The following is a 19,723-nucleotide window of genomic DNA, read 5'->3' as shown; positions in this document are numbered from 1 at the left end:
AGATCTTTGAACCCTCACTGGGGACTGCTGTGAATCATTCCTTTTATGATCTTCTGGATCTCCCCAGGATCTGGAGGAACCCTGCTCTTGAGAGTTTTCCAAAGGCAACCCAGGAAAGTTAGAAGCAAACTTCCCCCACCAGTGAAGTTCCTGGACACTAAACAATTAATCCACTTTCTGATCTTCAGGGGAAACCAGCTCTCTGACCTTCCAAAGGATGGATCACCTCACTTTTAGATTCACATCCATCGGGAAACTTGTGGTATGGTGCTTCCTTTTGACAATCCATAGCTCAGCAGGTGAGTGGTCTTAATTATCTATATTCACACTGGGGAGGCATATAGTCTATAATGGAGAGAAGGCTAGCCTCAGCGTCCAGAACACCTAAGTTCAAATTCCACTTACAACATAAACTACCTGTGTGACCCTGGACAAATGACTTAACTTCTCATAATCCTCTAGAAAAATATGAGAATATAAGGTGAAGAATAGTTGTAAATATTCATTGGTAAAGAATGTAAACATTCATTGGAAAATCTAATGGAACACTAAAACTCATAGAGTTCCATATACCCATGAAATCAAAGGTGCAAACAAACCAAATATACAGAGTACTTTTTTTTTCTTTTTTACAAGGACCCTGTGAAGTAGGTATGGGACAAGAATTATCATCCTTATTCTATAGTTGAGCAAACTAAGGCTCACTGAAGTTGGATGAGTTGCTCATGAAGAATTTGAAAATCAATTACAAATCCATCAATCACTCTCTTCACTATTCTATTTTAGCTGTCTTTACTCAATAAACTTTCTGAAATTTTCTGAAGGTCAGCATGGAATATCAGACAAAGAACCCACCTAGAATACGGAGTAGCCTGGATTCAAGTCCAGTGTCTGATTCAGACAGATGGGAATAGGCGTAAAGCCATAATGGATAAATCACTTAACCCTTCAGTGGTTCCAGCAAGTCTTTGAGATTTTACGTTTACAACATGGTTGTCATTCTGCATTGATAGATGGAGTTTCTCCACTAGTAGTGAAGAAATCATAAGTTGATACTCTGTGTGTGTGTGTGCGTGTGTGTGTGTGTGTGTGTGTGTGTGCACAGTTCTCACAATTAAATATTTGTCTTTCTAAAACTACCCACAAAGACACGCTCATATAGTGGTCAGCTTCAGATTCATGCTATGGCTAATTGGTAATCATTTTTGAGGTTGATGACATATCAACCCACAGTGAAGAATCCCTGGAATCCAACAGGGTGTGAAGCATTTATTCTTTTTTTTTTTTTTTTAACCCTTGTACTTCGGTGTATTGTCTCATAGGTGGAAGATTGGTAAGGGTGGGCAATGGGGGTCAAGTGACTTGCCCAGGGTCACACAGCTAGGCAGTGTCTGAGGCCGGATTTGAACCTAGGACCTCCTGTCTCTAGGCCTGACTCTCACTCCACTGAGCTACCCAGCTGCCCCTGAAGCATTTATTCTTGTTAGAGACCAAATTTGGGGGGTGGGAGGAGGGATGATAGGATGGAGGAGATGAAGTGTAGATAAGAGAACATTTTCTTTGGAATCAAAGGTCCCAGTCTGTGTCTCAGCTTAGCATCATGGGAGCTTAGAAACAGAAGGAATCTTAGGGGCCATTGGGTCCAATCTCTCCATTTCATAGATGAGGAAATCAAGGCAAAGAAAGTTGAAGTGACTTGCCCAGAGTCACACAGAAGTCAAAGTTTGATCACGGGTCCTCAGACTACAGAGTTTAGGGATCTCACTCCTCCAAGAAGTCAGCCAGCAGCAACAATCTTTACAAATACCTACCTGCCTTGTGACTAGGAGAAAGTACTCATCACTTTTGCACAGTGCCTGGCACATAGTAGGTGCTTCATAAATGTTTGTCAATTGATTGACTGAGAAAACTTGCACATTTGTGTGTGGTCTTCCTCATTTTGACTGGGAGCTCCTTGAGGGCAGGGACTATCTGTTGCTTTTTCTAATATCCCAAGTGTTTCACACAGTGGCTGGCACATTGTAGGCACTTAATAAATGTTTATTGACTGACAACTAGCCTTTCTGAGTCTCTGTTTTCTCATCTATAAAACGAGGATAATAATATCTGTGCTACTTACTTTTAACCTCAAGGTTTTTGAGAGAAATGAACTTTGGTGACCTGCAATGTGGCCTATAAATATTTGAGCTATTTCCTTATCACCTATTCTTTGGAAGTTTAATACGTACACAGTGATGATGATCCCAGACTTAGATATTCAGGGCCTCGCAAAGTCAGGCTTTTATGTTTTGATAGACTTATGAGACAGGGGGATCATTTTGACTGCTGTACAGAGGATGTACTGGAGTGAGAAGAAGATAGAAGCAAGGAGACCAGTTAGGAGGTTATTGCTAATAGTCCAAGAGAGAAGTGATAAGGGACTGAGCTGGAGTTATGGCTCTGTGAATGGAGAGGAGACCAATGTTACTGACTACTTCTTAGAAATAACAAGGTTTATTAAAATGTAACAGAAGATGGGGTTAGGAGTATGGATTATGGGTGCTCCCTTATCACTAACGTATCTATCTTATGACCCACTAGTCTGACTTTGTGTTAAAGTCTCTTCGATCCTCGGCAAAGCTGAGGCTGCACTCATTACACTCTTTGCCTAAAGATTCCCCTTCTGTCTAATCTAATTCTAGGCTAAACCCCACAGAAATAAGTCTCTAGAATATAGATTGAATAAAGATTGGTGTCAGGTGTCAGGAGTGATGGTGTCTACCCCGGAGAGGCTAAAGTCTCCCCAAAGGCAAGCTTAGCAGTTCAATCAATTCCCTCTCCGATTTGATCTTCTTAGAGTAACAGCAGAGTAGACAACTTGAACAATCTTCAGAATCTATCCAGATTTCTCACTGGAACAAGTTAAGAGATTCACAGGAGGTCAGAGCTGGATCTTGGAGATGGTTTCGGCTCCAGAGTCTTGATCCAACTCCCCAACTGGCAGATTTCCAGCATTCTCTCTCCCTTGCAGATTCTAACAGGGTTTTGCTCCTGCCTCTCCTGTTTCACAACATTCCATGTCACTCTGCTTGCAATCTTGCCTCCCTTTCCAACATCTCTCCTTCACACCAAATATGAGAGATGTTGAGGATATAAAACCAACAAGATCTGGCAATCAATTGGAAATTGGGGTAGAAAGAGTGGTAAAGGAGAAGATAGAGTATAGGATGACTACAAAGGAATGAATTTAATTGACTGGAAGAATGGTGAAACCCTCAATATCCATAGGGAAGTTTGGAAGAAAAGTAAGTTTTTTAGGGAAAGAAATTTAATTTTCTTTTGGTAATATGAATTTATGATGCCTATGAATCAACAGATAATTAATGGCACAATAAAAAAATTTTAGAAAAAAATTAAACCTGACGATCTAGAACTAGGAGTAATCTTGGTAGAGGTGAGACTTGAACCTGTAAGAGTATATGTTATCACTAAGTTAGAGAAAAGAAAAGAAGATCCTGGGAAGAGCACTGGGGAATACTGATACTAAGGAGGGAGGAGAAGATGCTTAACTAGAGAGAGACAGTATGGTACAAAGGAAAGTTCATTGGATCTCAAATTTCTTCAGTAAAATGAAGGGGGTGACTTATAAAGTCTCTTCCAGCTCTGAATCTGTGCCCTTCTGTCCCTTCCCTTACAGCTCCAGGAAAGCATGCCTCCCATGCTCTAGATGAAGATCGCCTCTTCAAAAAGCTCTTCAGAGGCTACAATCGCTGGTCCCGCCCAGTTCGGAACAGCTCTGATGTGGTGATCATCCGCTTTGGGCTCTCCATTGCCCAACTGATTGATGTGGTGAGTATCTCACTATAGGACTCTCCTGCTCAGACCCAGACTAAAGTCTTCTCCCACTCACATGATCCTTCTTCTTCCATCCTGGCTCTTTTCCTTTCTTTTTAGGATTTACCATCCCTGTCCAGCTCAGATCCTTCTCCATATTCCAGCTCCACCCAGTTGCCACTAACTTTGCAACTTGGAGTCATTTAACTTGGACTTCCTTTAAAAATGTAACATATTTTACTAGCAAATAAAAGATATGATGAGAAAGTATCTCCTTTCCTCCATTTTCTCTTCTTATTGTTGTTGCTAGCATTTCTACAGATGTCAGACCTTTTCCTTGTATTGGTTAATTTTGTTAAATTTTTCCTCTTTTTTATCCTTTATTATAAACAAGGTCCATTGGAAGGAGTGTGTATGTATGGGGTGTGTGTGTGTGTGTGTGTGTGTGTGTGTGTGTGTGTGAGCGCGCACACACATGTGTGTGCAATGGATACACTAAGAAATGCAGGCAATAATAAGACAAAATATATTTTAGAATCTATCTTTAAAAAAGATAGATTTCGTGGAAGCATAACTTAGAAAGGTGGGGAAAAGTGATCATTAGCACTAGAGTAGAAAGGAAACCAAATATAAGTGGTTGAGAAATCTGCCACTCCCTGATATATCTAATCCCAAGGGTGTGCTCTTTAGTGGGATAGAAAACCTGGTGGCTATATTCACAGGAGAGATTAAGGAGTAGCAGAGAAGTATCAGGTATTCCTTTGGTGAGGGAGCCTCCTATCAGCAATTGCCCTCTTTTTCCTAGTCTTGTTCAGCCACTTCACACTCAAAGAGCTCTTTTGTTTCTTCCTCCAAAACCAGGATGAGAAGAATCAGATGATGACAACCAATGTCTGGCTGAAACAGGTGAGATTTTGTTGTGCAAAGGTCAGTTTATTCTGTAGAGAAGAGGCCCAAAAGAAGGAGCCAGGAATCCCTGGGGAAAGCTTTTTGGAATTCCCAAGAAACTCATGGAAAGTCATCCCGCAGGCTTATCCCTCATTTCTTAATTCAATTCAGAAGCACTGATTAAGCACCTATGGTGTGCCAAGACACTGAACTAGGTTCGGAGGACGAGACAAGATTCCATCTTTATCAGTTCCCTTGTCTGTGTCTACTAGGAAGTGCCTTCCAGGGAAGGAGAACATCTTAGCCTACCTGGGCCATCCATTCCATCTCATGCCCTTCCTCTTCAGCTTCCTATCACTCTACCAGTTGCCTTTGCTTTAGCCTGTCCCAAAGCATGTACCCTATGTGTCTTTCCAGATAAATGCTGCTAGCTGACATCTTGGGTTGAATCTGCCTCAAGATTGATCCTCTAGGGATATTGATAACCTACATGAACTAATTTCTCAATATTAACAGACTCCCACTCTATCATACCCTCCCCATTCCAGTGCTTCTGCACCTGTAGATATCATTGTTCAAATCCCATTTTCTAAGTGTTCCCTTATTCCCAACATCTTCAACTCAACTCTCCCTGCTTAACATCCTTTCATTCATTGTGTTCTCTGGAATGCCTGCTCCATAGGTAGCAAACTTATTTTCATCTTTTCTTTTCTAACTCCTTCTTGCATTTGTACTTTTACTAATTCTTCTTGTACTCACTGAGCACTGGCTTTCTCTTGATGGCACAATTTTCCTTTGCCTGGCTTTTACCTATAAACTTTTCAGCACTGGCTGCACTTTTATCATATCCCTCAGGATGACGGGGGAGTTAGAACACTCCTTGCTCCCCTTTCCCACTTCCAGGCTCTCCCTCTCCCTCCATCACCTAGTAACCTTTCTCCTCCTTTGAGGTCCAAACAAATTTATATTTCTCACTCAAGATTCTCATAGCTGTTGCCTTTGGATATCAATGACTCTGGAAGAGAGCAAGGCTGAAGACTGTGCAACTAAACCTGACTTAAGTTTAATTTGCTCACAGGTCATCACCCCCATGAAGTCACTGGCTCTCTTCAAAAACGAAGGATGAACAACTAACCTCCAGGAAGCTCTCCTTCACTGAATTCAGTGTTTGGCTCACAATTTCTCTCCCTCATAATTCTTACCCTTACACTAGGGGACATATATGTTGACTTCCTTACTCAATCTGACCTCCTAATTCCTCATTTTACTCATTTCTTATGACCCACTCCTCCATTTTACCATGACTACTCACAAAATGGACATGCCCTTACTCTTGCCATCAAGCACAGGTATTCCACTTTCATGAGCTCTGAGATTCCTCTATTTGATCATAATCTGTTGTCCAAACTGCAACCTCTAATGCCTTGACTCCTCATTTCATTCCCAGATTATCACAATGCACTGGCTAAACTGTTCTCTTTTTTCCATCTTGACCCTTGATGAACCAGTTCATCTCTTTACATTGTCTTTTTCTCTTGAAGACCTTTTTAAAAAAATTTTTTTCCCAGATATGCCCTTGCATATTAAGTCTCAGCTATCTTCCACCATCTCCTACCTGAACTCCTAATCATATGTTGCTGAATTAAGCTGGAGAAAATCAAAACTAGGCTCTCTATAAATTTATGGACATAATCTCAAAAGGGCCTTCACTGAGACAAGGCAATATAGGCACACTTCTTTAATTAGCTTGCCGATCACAACAGCAGCTTTTCTAAAACTTTTCATTCCTCCTCAAACCCCTCTTGGATCTGTCTACCCCCCATTCTCTCGGCTGAGAATCTAGTCTCATATTTCACTGAAAAAAACTGACAATATTCACTAAGAGCCCTCTCTTCTTCATCTCCATTCACCCAGATACTTTCTGCCACCATCTCCTCCAACACTATTTCACATGAAGAGATGGTCCTTATCTGTGCCAAGGCAAATCCTTCTACCGGTACAAGAGATTTCATTCCACTTCGTCTTCTTTAACATATTGCTCCTTCTATCATACCCATTCTCTTGCTAATTTTCAGTCTGCCAACTGATTGCTTTTCCAGTGACTATATGTCTTTGTCTTCCTCATTCTCAAACATCCCTGCTATCCACCATCTTCTATTTGTCCTCCCTTTTGGGGAAAGATTTCTTTAGAACTTTTGTCTGAGTGATATATTTACTTCCTTTCTGGTCACGTTCTTAGTCTGGCTACAGAACTCATCTTTCCACTGAAATGGTTCTCTCTAGTTTTACAGCATTTCCCCCCCTAGTTGCATGCCTATTTTACTGATCTGTTCTTTCTCTTTTTTGTTGAAGAAAAAGTTTATAGATACAAATTTCTTCTCAGGAAAATCTGATTGCCTTGCAGAAGTTTTATTGTGTTGTTTTATTTTCTTTGAAGAATATACTATTGTTTCTATGATTTGTGCTTTTACCTACAAATTCTTCAAAAGTAAAACATTTAGTCTTCAATTAATGTTAATCCTTTATTAAAGAGCCCTTCATTGAACATAATTTTTATTATATTATGATTGTCAAAAAACATGGTTAATATTTTTGCTTTCCAGAATTATTTCTAAAGTTTACATATGCCAACACATGGTCAATTTTTTAAAGGTATCACATGAAAAAAGAATGTATATTCCTTTCTATTCCCATTTAGTTATTTCTAGAGATCTAACATATATGCTTCATTATTTATATTTTGGTCAATTTTTCTATATCTGAGTGGGGTCTATTGAAATCTCAAGCCTTTATAGTTTTATTGTCTTTTTCTTTCTACAAATCAATTAATTTTTCCTTTATTTAGATTCCTCATCTATGTGACAGCCCTCAGGTGATCTCTGTGCCATTCAGTACATATATATGTATATAGATATGTTAATATTAATTCACTATCTGCAATGCCTTTGAACAAAATGTATTCCACTTGATCTTTTAGTGAAGTTTATTTTTTAATTTTTGCCTTGTCTAAAATCATGATTGCTATCATTGCTTTTCTAAGTTCACTTGAAACATAAAAGGTTTGCTTTAGTCCCTTATGGTAACTATGCGACTCTGTTTGAAGAGTATTTCTTATAATTAACATGTTGTTACATTCTGCTATGCCTCCATTTTATGGGTGAGTTTCTCCTCTTTACATTTGTAATTATAATTGTTAATTGTTTATTTCCTTCCATCATATTTTGTTATACTTTTTCTCTCAGTCCTCATTCCTTCTCTTTCAAAAAAGAGTGTTGAAAGAAAAGTGGAACCTGCTTCTGTTTGACAATGCCTCTTTTCCAGTCCTTGATCACAGTCTCTTGCCATTTATTTCTTTCCTTTTATGCTATATTTCATTCTTCACTTTTCAAAGAAGAAATTTCTTTTGATTAATCCTTCACTAAAACTACTCTCTTAGCCTTCCATCTGTCTCCCTGCCTGATTCTTTATTAAGTTTTCTTTTTAAACCCTTAGCTTCTGTCTTAGAATCCAGACTAAGTATTGGTTCCAAGGCAGAAGAGCAATAAGGGCCAGGCAATGGGGGTTAAGTGACTTGCCCAGGATCACACAGCTAGGAAATATCTGAGGCCTGCCTATTAAATTCAGTTCATATTTCTAGCAAACTCTTGCAACTCTGTGTGTACTCAATCCCTCCCCCCTTGTCCAATTCAAATGAAAATGAAGTTCATCTATCTCTCACTCTCTTTACCCATTCCTTTGAATTTAGATTTAATTATATAAAATAATAAGTTCTTTCCCCCTCCTTCCTATTTCTTCACTAATCTATTACCATTTCTTTCCCTTTTTTTTCTTTTAAGAGCATTGAAATATAACAAAACTCACATGACCTCCACCTTGTTTACTCTCTGTTTGATTCTTGAAGAAGAATGTGGTTTGTAAGGGACCACTTTTCCCCTGTTAGAAAACAAACATTTCAACATCACGTATGCCTTCTATTTGCTCCAACATATTTACCATTATATTTTTCTTTTGACTCCTGCTTTGCATTTCAAAATATCTATTCAGCTTCATCTGGAACACCTGGAAGTCCTCTATTTCATTAAAGACCTATTCTTCTCACACACATCCACCCAACAGTTTAACTTTTTATATTTTGTTTAATGGAACATCTTATTCAAAACAACTCTACTCTTACCTTATAACGGTCACTAAGAGATCTTATGTGTTCCTGGCTCTGATTCCTTATTACTTGAACTCTTTCTTTAAGGATACATATATTATTTCCACTTTGACCTGGACGTGATAGATTTTGGTTATGATGTTTCTGAGAATTTTGATTTAGAGTTTTTCAGGAGGTGATCAGTGTATTCTATTTTCACTTTGCCCTCTGAGCTATTTTAATTTGTGATTTCTTGAAATATGGCAACTAGACTTTTTTAAAGATAGAAGTTATCAGGAAATCTGATGATTTTTAGATTAACTTCCCTTGATCCATTTTTCCAGGTCAGTTGTTTTTGCTAAGAAATATCTTACATTTTCTGATATTTTTTCAGCCTTTCAAATTCTAATATTTCTTATTATCTCATGGAGTTCTTGCTTACTGTCTGATCCAATCTAATTTTCAAGGAATCTATTATTTGGACAAGACTTTGAACTTCCTTTAACTAAGATATCTGCTTTTCCAGTTCTTTTCACTAGAAATTTCTTTTTCCTTTCTCTTTCTTTCCTATAGAACTCTCATTTCATTTATATCATTATTTTAAAACTCTTGCTTCGGGGGCAACTGGGTGGCTCAGTGGATTGAGAACCACGCTCAGAGACAGGAGGTCCTGGGTTCAAATTTGGCCTCAGACACTACTTAGCTGTGTGACCCTGGGCAAGTCACTTGAACCCCATTGCTTAGCCCTTACCACTCTTCTGCCTTAGAACAAATACACAGTATTGATTTTAATACAGAAGGTAAGAGTTTAAAAAAAACAAAACAAAACTCTTGCTTCATTTCTTTCAGGAGAACCAGTAAAGCTTATGTAAAATCAATTTTCTTGGAGGTTTTATTTGTAGGTGAGGTGGTATTCTTTACTTCTCTTGAATTTGTGCTTTGAAGACCCCTGACTCAAAAAAACCTTTGTCTATCATCAATATTTTCTTCTTTTTTCCCATTTCTTCAGTTTTATTTCACTAATTTGGACTTGTATTAGGACCAGGCTCTCTGAACTTCTGTAGAGAACAGTGCAGCTGTTTTAATATTGATCTCTATTACTTGGGTATGGATAACGGGTGCTGGGTCTTTCAAAAACCTCAGAAATGTGTGGTCCTAACAGGAATAGGAAGCCTCCCTAGCAGAAAGAAGAGGGGTCTATACAGGGCAGTATACTTGGGGTAGCCTGATCCAGTGAGAGCCATCATTGTTGACATTCTGATCCAAACTCCTTAGTCCTCTGAGCCCCAATTCAGTGCCAAAGCAAGACGGTACAGGCCCCTCATTTCTATGCTAGAAGATTTCTATACACTGTGCTCCATGGCTGGAAGTGTCCTCTTCTCACTGGCCCCTTTCCCTAGGGCTAACTGTAGTCTCTCTTTGGATTTCTTACACTGATGTTTTTATTTATTCATGTTGAAATAGTTGAAAGAGAGAGCTGGTTTGCTTCTCTTTACTTATATGTCTTGAGGAGAGCCTCTTTTTTTTTTTTTTAAACTTTCTATATATCCCATTAACTTATTCATGTGCATGTTACTCCCCTCAACCCTCCTGAAGAATATAAGTTCCTTAAGGGTAGCCACTATTTCTTTTTTTGTCTTTGCCCTTCAGGGCCTACCACAGTACCCGATACACAGCAAGTGCTTAATAAATGTTTGTAGAATTCAATTGACTTGAACCTTCTTTTCCTCTTTGCTTAGGAGTGGAGTGACTACAAGCTCCGCTGGAACCCAACTGATTATGGCAACATCACATCGATCCGGGTCCCTTCAGAAATGATCTGGATTCCCGACATTGTTCTCTACAACAAGTAGGCAGCCCTTTCTTTTTAGCCAGAATCTGGAATTATTAACCAGATTTTGCCTACTGAGCTGGGGAAGGGTTAGTGCATGCAATAATTCCAAATGGAACTGTTGCTATCTATGGCTTGTCTTCCCAACTGGATTGCCTTGATGGCAGGGAGTAGGGATGCAAAGATGAAAAAGACACTCCAAGTGCCTAAATAGTGGGCCTAGTATGGCATCCAGTAAATCCTGATTAAGTGGAAAAGGCGAGATGCCAGCCTAGATCCTCTGACTAAATACAATACTCCTTCCATTTTATTACACAATATAATATATATTAGTATATTTAAATGTTACAGTTGCAATAAGTAAAATTATTAAATAATTCAAATAATTAAAAATAAAATAAAATTATAGTTCTGATAATGAATAATATGAATAAAGTCTCAAATCCTTAGTCTGGCATTTTTTAGAACAATTTTAAATTGTTCCCAAATTTCCAGGATTGACCCAGAAGAATTAATGCTTTTTTCTTTCCCTTAGGAATAATTATGTCAAAAATAGCTGATGTTCTAAAGAACCTTAAGATTTTTCAGAGTGCTTTACCATGGTATTTCATTTACTCTTCTCAATAACCCTTAGAGGTCAGTATTATTATTATTCCTATTTTATGGATAAGGAAACTGAGGCTGAGAGAGATTAAGATGATTTGCTCAGGGTCACACAGCTTCTAAGTTTCTAGATCTTTCTGACTCCAAGTCCAGTGTACTAAACACTATGTCACCTATAGCAATTTCCCATATATTTCTTGGACCACCATGGTCAAAGAATCCTTTCTCTAGTGACCAAACCACTGGAACTTCACCCTGTAATAGGCAGACTGGTTCTGTCCTTGAACAGTGCTTGGTCTATTGCCAGTCTCTCCTTAAAGCCTTCAAAGATAGGTAGGCTCTACCACAGTTTGGGTTTTGCTGGCATAGCTTTGGAGATGCCTAAGCTAAAATAAAGCATTGAGGGGAAAGGAATATGGGATATTCCTCTGATCCAGCCAGATATTGAAGTATGTTGCTGCTTAAACAGCTAAGTGGTGCAGTGAACAGAGGGCAGGGCCTGAAATCAAGAACACTCATCTTCCAGATTTCAAATCTAGCCTTGGATCCTTACTAGTTATGTGACACTGAGCAAGTCACTCAACCTTGTTTACCTCAGTTTCCTCCTCTGTCAAATGAACTGGAGAAGGAAATCGCAAACCACTCCAGTATTTCTGCCAAGAAAACCCCAAATAGGAGCATCAAAAGTTGGATAGGAATAAAACAACTCAAGGACAAAAGCAAAAATAGAGTTTTTGCTGGCATCTAGTGGTGATTTTTCATAATAACAGAAAGACTTAAAAGAGTGTTTCCAACCCTTCATTTTATTGCTCCTCATCTTTAAGTTCATTTCCATGGCTCCAGGGACTCTGGCTAGGAGTTATCTCTTCTTTGCTTGTCACCTCTCTGGCACTTTGAGCCTGTGAGCTATGGAGTAGTGAGTCACTTGGTGAATGTTATCTCTGACACATAATGTGGGTAGCCTTGGGCAAGTTATTTTGCTGTTCTGGGTATCAGTTCCTCTCCAGTAAAACAAAGAGGTTCAATGAATGATCATTAATCTTCCTTCCAACTCTTGCTATCTCCTTGTCCTCACCCTTCTGCACCCAGAAACTAACTCTCTGTTCTTCCTAACTTTCCCGTTACTATGGAGGGCTCCGCCATCTTTCCAGCCCCACCATGCAGGAGGCAAGGCAAAAGTTATCTTTGATTCCTCACTCTCTCACCCCCCCATATCCAATATGACACCAAATCTTATTGTTTTTACCTTCCTACCATCTCTTGTACTTTATCTTCCTTACTTGTGAGTATGGTTTAAATAGGTGAGAGATTTGTTGGTTAAGGAGTTAAGCTCTATGCCAATTAGAAGGCCAACAATGGCAATGATGAGGGCTGATATTTTAATGAGGGTTGGCATAGTCATGGTAATCAGGGTTATTGGTGGGATGCTTATCATTAGGGTAAAGCTCACAAAGATGCTGCCTAGTGTTAGGTGTATGATGGGGTTAATGAGATTTGGGTTTTTTCCCTTCATAGGTGATATTGATGGGAAGGGGAGCAAAGTACATAAAGTGTAAGCTATAAATGGCTGTGAGGGAGGTAGCAATTAGGGTCAATGATGTTTTTAGGGCCTCCATAATTGAGTCTTTTGAGTAGAACCCTTCTAAAAAAGGGGTTTCTATTAGTGCAAGGTTGCCTGTTATTAGGGAAGGTCATGCAATTGGTAGAGTGGTAAATAGGCTCCCTATTTTTACAATGTCTTCTTCATCATTTAGGCAGTGGATAATAGAGCCAGAGCATAGGAATAGTATTACTTTTGTGAAGAGTTAAAATTTGGGGGCAGGAGTTTGAACAAAGTCAGGAGAGCAATTTGGTAAACATAAAACACTTAGTTTATTGTTAGGAAAGTGCCGATAGGAAATAGAACGGAGGAAAATGAGAGTAATCTTATAATAGTTTATAACTATACCTAAGATCCCAATCCTAACTAAAATTTTCTAAAAAACACTAAATCTATCTGCCTTTGAGGGCAGTTTCTTCTGCCAAGGATAGGACCAGGCCTAGACTTCTCTATACTGACTATCTAATAATTTATTCACTATCTAACTAACCTATCTACCCAAGCTAATCAATAATCAATAAGGCTTGGGGGTAGCTGGGTAACTCAGTGGCTTGAGAGCCAAGCCTAGAGACGGGAGGTCCTCGGTTCAAATCTGGCCTCAGACACTCCCCAGCTGTGTGACCCTGGGCAAGTCACTTGACCCCCATTGCCTACCCTTATCACTCTTCTGCCGTGGAGCCAATACACAGTATTGACTCCAAGATGGAAGGTAAGGGTTTTAAATAAATAAATAAATAAATAATCAATAAGGCTGTTAAGGCCTTAAATCCATTTCTCTGTCTCCAACTGTCAGAAAATAACTGCCAATCCCAGAGAGAGCTAGCCACACACTCCTCTCCCCAGGGGACCCAGAGACAAAAGCCCCTTTCCAACTGCCTGCAACTCACTAACCAACTCTCAGCCGCAGACCAGCTGTCCCCAACTGACAGCCTGCACAGCAAGGGGACTCTTACTCAGAAATCTTTTTACTCCCTTGCCTCTTAAAAAGAAAAAGGGAGAAATTAAGAAAAACTCTCAACACTTGAAGAAGATGTGTGTGAGAGTGTAGGAAGGTGAGGAGTGGTTGATTAAATCCAATTGTAACTATTATTAGGCCTAGTTGGCTTGATATTGAGAATGCTGCAATTTTTTGGATATCATTTTGTATGATTGGGCAGATGGCTATAAATAGCATCACAATCACCTCTAGGCATAAGGAAATCCTTAGGATTGTTTCGTTGTCTTCTATTATCTGGTGAAATCGGACTAGTAGAAAAATACCTGCTACAACTATGGTGCTTGATACTGGGGTTGTCCCTTCTATGGTTGAGGGAAGTCATGGATGGAGGCCATGATTAAACCTAGGCGGGCTAGTGCGCTGATATTGGGAGAAAAAATGTGCTCTAAGTCTCATGAGTTGTTGTTTAGCATGAGTCATGCTATTTTAAGTATGAATCCAGGATCGCCAATTTTTGTAGATCACTTGAAGAGCTACTGTGTTAGCATCTATATCATCATCTAATAAGCATGAATGATATAATTCCAATGCCAATGAACAACTGGAAGAGGTTGTTGGAGGATACTAGGATAATTATTGTTAGAAGGAATGTACTTTGAAGAATTGAAATACGCAAGGGTCTGAGTGTATGTATCAGAGGGAGAATTCTAAAACTGATCAACTTGATCACATGGTTTGATGGGGATATGATTGGGGATGTAGATTCTAAATGTTCACTCTATTGCAAAAATTAATAATATGGAAATAGGTCTTGATCAATGATACATATAAAATACGGTTGAATTACTTGTTGTCTACAGGATGGGGGAGGAGAGATGGGAGGGAAAGAATATGAATCATGTAACCATGGAAAATATTCTAAATTAATTAATTAACAAATAAAATTTAAAAAATAAAGTAAAATATAATAGATCAAATTGATGAATAGGGCAATCGGGATGAAGATGATGGAAAAGAAATCTAGTTTGAAGCTTATTGAAATATTGAATGTGTGAATTGAGAATCAGTTGGTGATGTTGGATTCTTGGCCTGTGTACAATCGTCTCTCACTATATTGCCATTTACTTATCGTAGCTTTACTGTATCATGGGTTGTTTTTTTAAATCTAATTCTATATCACAGAGTTTTTGCTGTATCACAGGATTTTGCAAATGAATACTGTACTGTACACAATGGAAATGCAATTTGCCACTACCACTTGTGCAAGTTTATCAGCATGAGATTATACACAGCACACTATTGGCTGATGGAATGAAAGGCAACTAACCACAATGCTATGTTCTCTATCCTGGGTACTGATTGGCTCAGTGTTTATAAGAGTGTAGGAAAGGTTAATAAGAGTGTGGAAAAGGTTTATAGGAGAGTAGGGTTTATAAAGCCTTAAAATCTATATAATTAAATATAATGTTGCTACTAGTAAAAAGTAGATGGAAGGTAATGGGACTGTCTCTGCAGGATAGAGATGTATGTCAAATTAAGCAGTAAAAAGAGCTTGTCCAGCATCAGGAATAAAGTTTGAACCTTGAAAGAAAAAACCCCACTGCTTCCTGGCTTCCCTGGATTTCTTCAAATGTCAACTACAGTCACACCTTCTGCAAGAAACCTTTCTCAGTCTTCCTCCATCATAGTACCTTTTCTCTGTTGATTGTTTCCCGTTTATCCTGTATAGATCTTGTCTGTACATAGTTGCATGTAGCCCATTAGACTAAGAGCTCTTTAAGAGCAGGAACTGGGTGAGATGTTGTTGTTTTTTTTGCCTTTCTTTGAATCTCTAGCATTTGGCACAGTGCCTTGCACATAGTAAGTAGGTACTTAATAAATATTTTATTGACTTGACTTGATCCTATAAAGTGGGTACTTAAGGTTTTTTTTTTAATTTTCAAGAGTTGAGTCTGGCACAGTCTCCCAATGTAAAATTTTTTTGGATTCTTCCAATGAGAAAATCTTTCCTCAGAATCTGACCTAGGTCACCCCTACCTTTCTCTTAAGCACCTCCTTTTAAAACCTTGGAGTCACCTTTGTCTCTTCCCTTTTTCTTATCATCTATATTCAAGTTATTGCCAAGTTTTGTTGATTTTTTAGTCTCAATATTTCTTTAATTTTCCCCTTATTTTCCATTCCTGTTGCTTAGTACCTCAAAATGATATACAACACCCCCCCCTATACTGGTCTCCCTGCCCCCCCCCATTTCTCTCCTTCCTTCTCTTGTACATCCTTGCAGATTAAACTTGAAACATAACTTGACTCATATAACTCCATTGACTTCTAACTGCCTTCTGAACAAAGTCTAGATTCCTCAAAGCCCTCTACAATTTATCCTTTTTCCAACCTGCTCTTTCTCTACATACTTACTCCACAGGCCAGCCAATCTAGATGACTTTCTGCTCTCTGAACATTTGTTGTTGTTCTGGAACTGTGATTTTATCAGGGCAAGAAATTTCTGGGGAAAAAATGCCCTAACAATATGCCTAGGCAACACTAATGTAATTTATAATCTTGGTGAGTTGTGTAGGGGCACTGAGAGATTAAGGGCACAGCATCACACAAGCCATAAATATAGGAGGAAGGACTTGAAAACAGGGCCTCCTGATGCCAAGGCCAGTTCACTGTCTGTTCTGCTACTTGCTTCTTTCTGAGTGTAAAAATAGCAAATCTTTATATAAAGTTATATATGTCAAGCACAAAATAAAGGTTTAGGGGCCAGGCATTCTTAAATATTCATAGAAAACCCCAAATACATAGCCAGAAAGAGCTTTTATCTCCTCTTTCTACTCAGCTATTCTGAAGCAAGATTAGTTTAAGAAGGTATGTGTGGTTTTCTAATTTTCACTCCTTTTTTTTTTCCAGTGCTGATGGGGAATTTATAGTAACTCACATGACTAAGGCTCACCTGTTCTTCACTGGTACAGTAAAATGGGCACCACCAGCAATCTATAAGAGCTCCTGTAGCATTGATGTGACTTTCTTCCCCTTTGACCAGCAGAACTGCAAGATGAAGTTTGGCTCCTGGACCTATGACAAGGCCAAGATTGACCTTGAGCAGATGGAACAGATGGTAGATCTGAAGGACTACTGGGAGAGTGGGGAGTGGGCCATCATCAATGCTGTGGGTACCTATAACACTAAGAAATATGACTGCTGTGTTGAGATATACCCTGACATCACCTATTTCTTCATTATCCGAAGGTTGCCTCTCTTCTATACCATTAACCTCATCATCCCTTGTCTCCTCATCTCTTGCCTCACTGTCCTGGTGTTCTACTTGCCATCAGACTGTGGTGAGAAGATCACCCTCTGTATCTCAGTCTTGCTATCACTCACTGTCTTCTTGCTACTCATCACTGAGATTATTCCTTCCACTTCCTTAGTCATTCCACTCATAGGTGAGTACCTACTCTTCACCATGATCTTTGTCACACTGTCTATTGTCATCACGGTCTTTGTCCTCAATGTCCACCACCGCTCTCCAGGAACCCACAATATGCCCCATTGGGTGCGAGTTGCCTTTCTGGGCTGTATACCCAGATGGCTTTGGATGAATCGGCCCCTTCCTGTCCTAGAGTTCCACGACAGTCCTGGCCAAAAGCTGAGTTCCACTCATCATTGGTTGGACACCAATGTAGATGAGGATAAGAAAAGTGAAGAAGAAAACTGGGACTTTTCTGGTCATTCATCACCAGTAATAGATACTCTCTATCATCACTGTGGTGGCCATCACCATGAATCTCCATGTTTCAAGGCAGGGACTCAATTGCCAGAGACTGGATTCCTTCTGCCTCCCAGCATCCAAAAAGCCCTGGAAGGTGTGCATTATATTGCTGATCATCTGAGGACTGAGGATGCTGATTTTTCGGTAAGTTGGGAATGAGAACAAGATACAGCACCACCAGCTCTGATTTCAGTTTCCTAGACCTAGAACAGTAGAAGCCTTAGAGCCCACCTTAGAAGCATCTATTTTTATAGTTATGCAAATGAAGTCTCATCCAAGATCCCATAAATAAGTGGAAGAACCAGGAATAAACTCAGATCTTTGTGACTCCAAGTTTAGCATTCTAAACTCAGCACTCTTTTCATTGCCCCACACTGCCTTCACAGAGACTCAATGAGTCAATGGCATTGGTATCTTCATTCTGTCTCTTCCTTTGCATTAAAACCTGTTGTCTTATTTTCTCAACTAGATTATAAGTTTCCAAAGGACAAGGATCATATCATATATTTGTGGAATGATTGAAACAACTAGTAGTTTCATGATAGATCTATCTAAACACAGGCTAATAACTCCACAACAGAATAGCCAATGACCATTTTATATGGGTGAGCAGAATATGTAAGTTTCTACCATTCATGAAGATGAAGAGTGATCAGTTTGTGTAATCTTTTGAAAGTCTGATTTCACATGTCAGATTATAGTTAGAGATTTTCCTCACTGTGACATCTCCACTCCTCAGGGATACTGGTGCTTTTAAATTATGTTGTAATATCACTGGTGACGTCTTTACCTTCTTTTACCTAGAACTTGAAATGGAATTTTAGAGCTGGAAAGGACTGTAAGATCTTTAGGACAGAGGTCCATGAACTTGTTTAGAATGTTTTGATAATTATAGTTCAATATAATTTGGTTCCTTTGTAATATATTTTAAAATTTTATACATTTTAAAATATTTCTTGTAGGGTCCATTGGCTTCACCAGATTGATATTGAAAAGGTTAAGAACTCCTTTTCTACAATGTGGTGGGGCTTGGGTGTAAGAAGACAATGTCTATTAAAAATTAGGAGATTGATTGTAGAGATCATTAGGCTATTTAAGCCTTGAAATAGCAAAGTTCCTTGAAACAAAAACTGGCTTCTGTGGTCTTTTTCTGAACCCTCCCTTCACTGGTTGCTATCCTTTCTAAAGCCCCAGAATGGTAGGCACTCATCTAGGCTGTGGCCAGGGTTAACCTTTTGGTCTCGCCATCATTTAGGCAAACATTCATGTGCCATTTTTCTCTAATTTTCTGTCCTTTTCATGATGCATTGGTTTTTTGCCACAGGTAAAGGAAGACTGGAAGTATGTTGCCATGGTGATTGACCGGATATTCCTTTGGATGTTTATCATCATCTGCTTCCTTGGGACCATTGGCCTCTTTCTTCCTCCACTTGTAGCTGGCATGATCTAAAAGTATAAGTCCTGATCCAAAGGTGCCATTTATGATGTCTTGTAGCTTCCCTGAATATCTTTAACTATATTTGCATTTCAACTAAGACATTGGGGGAATAGGAAATTCTAATTCAGTCAACCATTTGAGAATCGGTGTTATGAGGCCATTGGTTATTCCATTATAGAGTTATTGAACTAAACCATGCTGGGACTTATCTGCCATGAAGCTATTGATTATTTCATTCATTCATTTAGCAAATATTGGGTGCCTACTATAAGCACTAAATTATCCTAGGTGTCAGTGAGAATATGCAAAAAAAAAAAAAAAGTAAAATGTAGTCTCTGCTCTCCAGGAGCTTACAATCTAATTGGGAAGAGACAATATACATAAAACAGTTAAGGAACAATACAAGGTACTGTCTAGATTGGGGAAATAAAGTTCTATAGGGGCAGCCTAGGGATAGAGAGCCAGGCCTGAATGCAGGTGGTCTCAAGTTCAAATGTGGCCTCAGACACTTCTTAGATGTGTAACCCAGGGCAAGTCACTTAACCCCAGCTGCCTACCCCTTAATGCTTTTCCACCTTGGAACTGATGCTTAGTATAGATTTTAAGACTGAAGGTAAGGTGTTTTTGTTTTTTAAGTTCTACAATAATGGAAGGGGTGGGAGATTGTAATGGTAAGTGGATATTGCAGGGAAGGCTTCAGAGAGAA

At 39.0% G+C, this 19,723-nt stretch overlaps 1 protein-coding gene across 1 annotated transcript; it reads left to right on the top strand.

Annotated features, from left to right (window-relative positions):
- Window positions 1–217: 217 nt before the first annotated feature.
- On the top strand, window positions 218–19,029 carry CHRNA2 (cholinergic receptor nicotinic alpha 2 subunit). The gene is made up of 6 exons (XM_044663770.1): window positions 218–299; window positions 3,677–3,828; window positions 4,675–4,719; window positions 10,579–10,688; window positions 16,718–17,723; window positions 18,904–19,029. Exons 1-6 carry the CDS (start codon window positions 218–220, stop codon window positions 19,027–19,029), a joined length of 1,521 nt encoding a protein of 506 aa, XP_044519705.1.
- The last annotated feature ends 694 nt before the right edge of the window (window positions 19,030–19,723 follow it).

Source organism: Gracilinanus agilis, chromosome 2, assembly GCF_016433145.1.
Source record: "Gracilinanus agilis isolate LMUSP501 chromosome 2, AgileGrace, whole genome shotgun sequence".
NCBI classification, from domain to species: Eukaryota; Metazoa; Chordata; class Mammalia; order Didelphimorphia; family Didelphidae; genus Gracilinanus; species Gracilinanus agilis.
This window is presented reverse-complemented; position numbering and strand designations above follow the sequence as displayed.